The sequence below is a fragment of the Alosa pseudoharengus genome, unplaced genomic scaffold, assembly GCF_046254945.1.
Source record: "Alosa pseudoharengus isolate Yale_2024_CS ecotype anadromous, Long Island Sound unplaced genomic scaffold, YU_APseudo_1.1 YU_APseudo_1.1_scf_11, whole genome shotgun sequence".
Classification (NCBI taxonomy): domain Eukaryota; kingdom Metazoa; phylum Chordata; class Actinopteri; order Clupeiformes; family Clupeidae; genus Alosa; species Alosa pseudoharengus.
This window is the reverse complement of record NW_027468576.1, coordinates 27,732,484-27,739,273: the sequence shown is the minus strand read 5'-3', so window position 1 is coordinate 27,739,273 and position 6,790 is coordinate 27,732,484. Positions and strand designations below refer to the sequence as shown.

Below are 6,790 nucleotides of genomic sequence, written 5' to 3'. Positions count from 1 at the left end.
ATAGACAAAATTCATTGGCTGTAAAGCTATTTTAGCCAAATAATGGCCTTTATGTGACTAAAACTGTACACTTCCTATCCAGTTTCTACTCAGATGGCTATCTGCATGTCCTCAGAACTTATTAACAATAATGTAACTGTTGGGTTTTAACATTCCCCATGGTCTCTTTAACTTAAACAGGAGAATGCATTTCCCCCATCCTCAGTAAGATGTTCAGGAGGTCCAAAATAGTGAACCAGACTAAATAAACAATGAGTAATGATATACAATGAAAGTATTAAAACCTAAAACTCTAAATCATGAAAAGGGTCAAACAATATAAAGGAAGATGCTCTGTAAGCATAGCATTTTTGTTGTGTATGTTTTTTATTGTTTAAATATGCCTGTTTCTTCATTCCCATCTTCCTCACCATGTCAGGATGTAGAAAAATCATGATGACCATACTACAAGCATTTTTTGTTTTTTTTTGTTTTTTCTAACATCATTGTCATTACCTCAAACACTGGCAATATCAACAGTGTGGTTATCAATATGAAGTCTATCAGAAAAGCCATAAGTGATCAGATTGACAATCACACTCACTCAAAGCAATGCTGCAAACTGGCAACATCATACTGATTATTTTAACAACCCCAAATCACAGGAAAATACACATTGTAAAATTAAACTTTGCTTTTATTAAATCAACCGATCAATCATTTGATGTTTCAGATACATTTCTTAAATTAAGAAATAAGAACAGAAACATGGACAGTTCGTGACATTTATTTACAAACATCATTCTGTTGTATGTACATACCTTTACAGATATTTCAGAATGAAAATCTCAGTTATATACATCATTTGTATTTATAGAGGTGACATTTTATGTCATATCTAAACATTACAACCAACCCCAAACCCCCTAATTTACAATAAGGACTTTAAAAATAACAGATCACCAGTACCAGCAGTCGATTTTCTTTGTTCACAGTTTAAATCATACCCTCAGTCCAATTCATCTCAAGTATATCAGCATTTATGTGCACATTTCTATTGTTGAAGAAACAGTATGTTAGAATCATGATTATATGAAACTGTGTAAACCCTTCAAAAGGTCTGACAGAAATGGCATCATGGCCTTATGAATGGCATCAGAATGGCATTACGAGTGTGATCTCATTTGGAGTGTTTCGGAAATCAACATAACCATTGTGAGCTATACTGCCCTACAAAGCCAAAATGCAGTACCTTCAAATTTCCAAACTGAGAAAACCAGCTTTTTTTTGTCACAGTGCATTTTAGCAGATACTGTAAAATGAAAACCCCTATATCTCTAGGAAATGTTGCAGTAGATCAATGAGATTTTAATAGATTGATTGGCGGATATGGCGTTTTATATTGGTGCAAAAAAGATACTGCACTGGCTTTGTAGGGCAGCATACTGATAAAGAAAGCAGGTGTGTGCTTTATACAAATGACCAACAAAACAGAGTTTCAGAAAATGTTGGTGAGGTAGAAATCTTTCTAGGATCTTCCTTTCTTTGTGGTTCTTCACACCACAAACAGTTTTGTAGCAAGTTGTCCTTTAATAATCTGTAGCTCAAACTGCCATCAAAATCCCTCTGAATAAATGTCACCAAAATAGTTCAGTAAGATTTCGTGTGCATATAAATACATTCACATTATAAAATCTTATAATTTACTCAGCCACTGACATTTCTCTTATGACACAGTACATAAATTATTATTATTATTATTATGCATGTTACACCTCCAAAAACAGAGTACTTCAACTTGAGCAAACTCAAAATTGACATCTGTCTCCAATTACATGCATCCCGAAGAATAAAGAAATGGCAAGGCTATAAGAGTTGTACTTTCTGTGAGCACACAAGGTTGCTGTTGACGAGTTTCCACATAGCCATGAGCTCTGGGGGAAGCAGTTTGTGTACTACGATCATGCCTCTGAAAAAACATGGTTCTCTATTCAGTTTGCTCTTCTTGTTTCTCATAAGTCCAAATGTCTTGAACGCATTGTGTCTGATTGGTGTGACTTGGAGAACTTCTAAACACATGCCTAGGAATACATCATCAATAGGATACAACTCCAAAGTCTCAGAGGCCGAATACAGCTTTCGGGCAAGAGGGCCATCCATTAAAAATCCACCACCACCAGCATAAGGTGGATAATTAGTCTTGTTGTACAGGGCTTGTGGAATATAATATTTGTTATCCTTCTTACGGATGGGCTTTGCCTTGAAGATGACATCACCAGCAAATAGATTTTTAACATCGGAACTAATCTCCAGATACTCAATTATGTTTGGCACACTGACAAACACGTCATCATCACCCTTGAAGATGTAGCGCACACCTGGACAGTAGGTGGAGAACCACTTGAGGAAGTGTGTCTCCTTGAGGGTGAGGTTGAAGAAGCTATCCATGAAATCCCACTGCAGGATATCTCCATAGATGTAGTCCTCATACTCTAGCAGCTTCTGGTGGTTGGCCTTCTCCGCCTCATTGGATGAAGCTCCAAGCAGGAAGAGGGTCTTGATCTTCCTTCCATCGATCACCTGCTCCTTGCCCCACGTTTTGCGTATAACCTCCCTGCGGTCGTGTTGTGTGATGATGGACTTCACCACCATCAGTAGGTAGATGTCCCCAGAGCACTTCTCCGGGTGATTTATGGTCATGGGAAAGAAACGGCAGTGGCGGTAAAGCAGGAACTGCTTAAAAGTGGGCTCCAGCCCCGCAAACCACTCGGTGCTGGTGAAATTGAGGTTGGCACTGCAGTTGGCACTGGTGATGTCCCAGCTCTTGGTGATGAGCTCCTGGGTGACGTGGTGATGCTCCTCCACGGTGGAGGTCTCCTGCTTGGGCTTCTTTGCCTTCATGGGCTTCCAGAAGCGACTGGCTAGGGTGTAGGGGCCCCTCTTTTGCACGTCGGTCTCCTCAGAAGGCTCCTTCCGGGTCTTTCTATCCAGCTGAAACTGTGGACCTGTACTGATGTTGCCCCTCTGAACAATCGTCAGGGTGACCCCAGCCAGGAAGAACATCAGACACACTCTTTTGCAAACTCTCCATCGGTCCCTAGAAGTCATCCTACGAAGAAAAGAAAGAGGACAATTAGTGTTTGGGAAGCAGTGGGAGTAAACTTTGTTCGTAGTAGCAAGAAATGATGAGTATTCTGATCCATTTATTGTGCTTGAGTGCTTTAGACTTTCAATAACAAGGTCGCTGCAGATGCAGAAGAACATAACGGAGAGCTCATGCTGATTGACTGTTCATGAGTCAATGGACTTCTGGGTATGTGGGTTATTTTTCATAAGCCTACCACAAACATGTTAGTCAAATCAAATGTGTTCATTAAAAGGAATTAACTAGTGATATTTTCTCATGTTGTAGGCCTACCCTATTTATGAATCAATCTATTCATTAAACCATAAACAACTTTCAAGAAAAAAAAAAAAAAGGAAAAAAAACGTTTTCCATTGGTCAGGTCATTTAAACTGAAAAACACAATAGTAGTGTAGTCTGGTGATGATATTTTGGGAAAATGATAACAGTTTGGTTGTTTGTAATTAGATTTGATTGTTATAGGCTAGGTTACATTTATCTTCATATTCCTCTAACTCCCTCTGCCTGGGCAGTAATCCACAGAGGTGGAGGCCTAAAAGAAACGTCCAGCCACCTGTCAAAAGGTGCTAGAACAAGATGTATAATCCCATTACATTTAAACGCAGTTGATACTCTCAGTCATGATTAGTCAGATGGTTAGTAGCCTAATTAGGCCTAGCCAAGTAAGTGGACAGGCTCTGAACTAGACTGTATGCCTATCGATTCTTGAAACTGAAGTTCTTTACTCTTTGGAATTCATTTTGACGTCAAGTTCTTAACATCTCCAAGATTAAAAATAGGAGTAGACAACAAAAGTAAACACAACTCGTAATATTTTATAATAAGTCTAGACTGAATGAATAGGGTAACTTAATGAATTGGAAATGCACTCCAAGGCAGAGTTAATTTACCCACAGTAGTTAAGAATAGAACATTTTCTTTCACGCGCCAGCACGCATACGTCCGGTCGAATCCAAAAACCCAGTAAATAATTTCTTATATAGGCTAGGCTACTGACAAATTAAGCGTGAACTCAATCTTGAATTAGGATAACAATTCTCAGACATACTCACATTTTCCACAAAATATAGCAAAAAGCCTGCCGCCGGAGAGATGGTGGGGAATGGTTCACTGAAGAAACAAATCCGCTGTTATAGCTGACAGGGGTAGGCTATGGGTGGTCGGCAACTGCTGAAATATCGAATACTGATAGCCTACCAAATATCCCCCCACGGACTCACACTCAGCGCTGGACAGTAGAAACAGTGACAGAGGTCTGGTCAGTGCGCTCGAGCTTTTCAAGACGTAAGTGAAGTTACGTAGATGAAAATGCAAACTTGAGCAATCACTTACTCCACCCCTTCACGGACGAGAGATCGCAGTGTGTGGGCAATCACGCACCTGAGCAAGATTAGTGAGTTAAACCACTAAGTTACTTCATGAACACATCTAAACTAATCAGCGCAGTGAACAATGTAGTCGGTTTTTGAATTATTTATGTAATTTCTTCAACTTCATCTTAGTACTACAAGAGCAATTGTCTACCGGTGTTAAAAAGGGGGCTTTGACTAAAATGAAAATTTAGTTAACCATAGGCTAAATCTTTTTCGTTTAAACTTTCAAAATAATCCATCATGAAACTATATTTAATGTAGACGTTGGTATTTGCAGGCTACCACGCCCTAGTCTTTGATGATGGCAAAAAGTCAAATGGTAAGGAGGTTTTGTATGGCATTGTTATCTGTGTAGACTTTCATTCAGTGTCAGACCACTTGTCATAAAGCCATCTCAGGGGGGAAAAACATTTTGCAGTCACAGCAGCAAAACGTCTTGAAACAGGATATATAATTGTACATTAAAGAAGAATGGTTATATTTCAACAAGTGAAAGAACTGAACCTGGTGATTGCTGTAAAATAAATTGTGGACATATGAGGTTCAGGTCTGAAACCTGTTGGAACATGTGGTATGGAGGATGTTTGAAATTTTTAGTGACGTTCCACATAGGCTACACATTCTGAGTAGGCACACTCTGACTGGGTGACTGACAGTGGCTTTTCACCCTCAGGGAGAAATAGGTTGATTTAGGAGCGAAAGGAATGCACGATTGACTTTATTTCTCTTTATTACTGAATTACCTTGTTTCCTCAATGTAGCCTATAATCTGGGCTAATTATTGAATACTGGAGGAACTGAAGAAATACGTTTATTGGGTTTGTAGTTATGCTTTTGGCTGTTGCATTAAAACTTGTTTAAATTAAGGTTTGTGTGGTAGGCTACTGTAATGATGTAGATGTACCTGGGCCCTTTCCTTCACACTGAATGGCATCTGGTCATCCTTTGCACATTCATGGTTACATGCTTTTAGCAAACCTACACAAACCTACTGAACAAAACTTTTTGTGATTTAAAAAAGTCAATTCAGTGTCCTGTTGGCACAGTGGACAACATTGCTGAATGAGTTTAACATGGGTTGAACCTGATGAAAAATTATGGTGGGCGGGAGGGATTCTTAAACTGTGGGGAAGGGTAGAGAATAACACAGGCAGATATATCATGATAAGGGGACAGTTTCATAGAAGAAATTTCAGATAAGCAGCCTATTGCAATGCACAGTTCCTGTTCTTAAAAGTCCGATATTGCTTCAGCTTTTCTACCAAAAGGTTAAATTTGTCCAAGGTGACAATGTCCTGCCCTAGCCCTATGATTTTATTTTTTTCCCTGCAGCTCCTTGTTTGCTGTGAGAGCACCTTATTCACAGAAAATGACCCTTACCACAATATTTTCAACTACTTCGACTTCTACTGACTCCACACACTTAAGGCCAACCATGAGTGAGGATTGATTGACTTGAGTAGCACTTTGGAGATACATTATGGAACCCTTTCTCAGGACCATAGGCAATGGGTCAGCCATACCGGGTTCATGCAGACTGCAGAATGCAGCGGAATATCATCGTTGATGACTCAGATCATCATCCACATCAGCACTTTGCACTTAAGGTCTATTGCCAGAGACTTTCTAATGAGGAGACAGCACTCAACAAATCCTCCTTGAAAATGCATGGGTTAGTTTGTAACATATGGCAAGTTGTCTACACATATGCCGCCCCTTCGGAATCTGCGGCAAAAAAGTCGACATTGTGCCAATCATGTGGTGTGTTGTCAATACATTGTGCCAATCATGTGTTGTGATCTCACTACTGAAGCAAGGTTGGTGTTGTGGAGCCTTGCGCACGCACATTTCTGCTGAAATAGATACCTGATAAGTGACCAAAAAGCATTAAAATATGGCCGCCAAGTGGAGGGACTTGCCTAAAAGGACTTTGCTATTGCTATATGATGGATGTGTATGTGACAGTGAATGTGCTGACACCTATGCTGTCCATACATTTTATGAGTTTATATGTAGCAGGAAGGCTGTTTCATTATAACTGTAAGACTAGAACTGGTAAAGATGGTACCAGTAAAACTGCAAGGCTTTAAAAATAATACAAATGGCCTTGGACATGAAACAAAAGATTGATTCACAGGAACAATTCAGTCTGATCTCAGCTGTCCCAAAAAAACCCTCCTTCCTTTTCTCCCTCTCCCTATATCCTGAGCTGCCTCATCCGTGTCTGTTTTTCCCATGTGCATCCTGTCCTGTTTGCAGGGGGTGATTTTTTCCGTTGTCCCTCTTAAACTCC

At 39.7% G+C, this 6,790-nt stretch overlaps 1 protein-coding gene across 1 annotated transcript; it reads right to left on the bottom strand.

Moving 5' to 3' along the window:
- Window positions 1-396: 396 nt before the first annotated feature.
- b3gnt7 (UDP-GlcNAc:betaGal beta-1,3-N-acetylglucosaminyltransferase 7) lies at window positions 397-4,391 on the bottom strand. Its single transcript, XM_076278655.1, has 2 exons — window positions 4,177-4,391; window positions 397-3,088 (listed from the first exon to the last, which is right to left on the bottom strand). Coding segments are annotated over exons 1-2 (1,245 nt in total). The 5' UTR covers window positions 4,179-4,391; the 3' UTR covers window positions 397-1,845.
- Window positions 4,392-6,790: the final 2,399 nt, after the last annotated feature.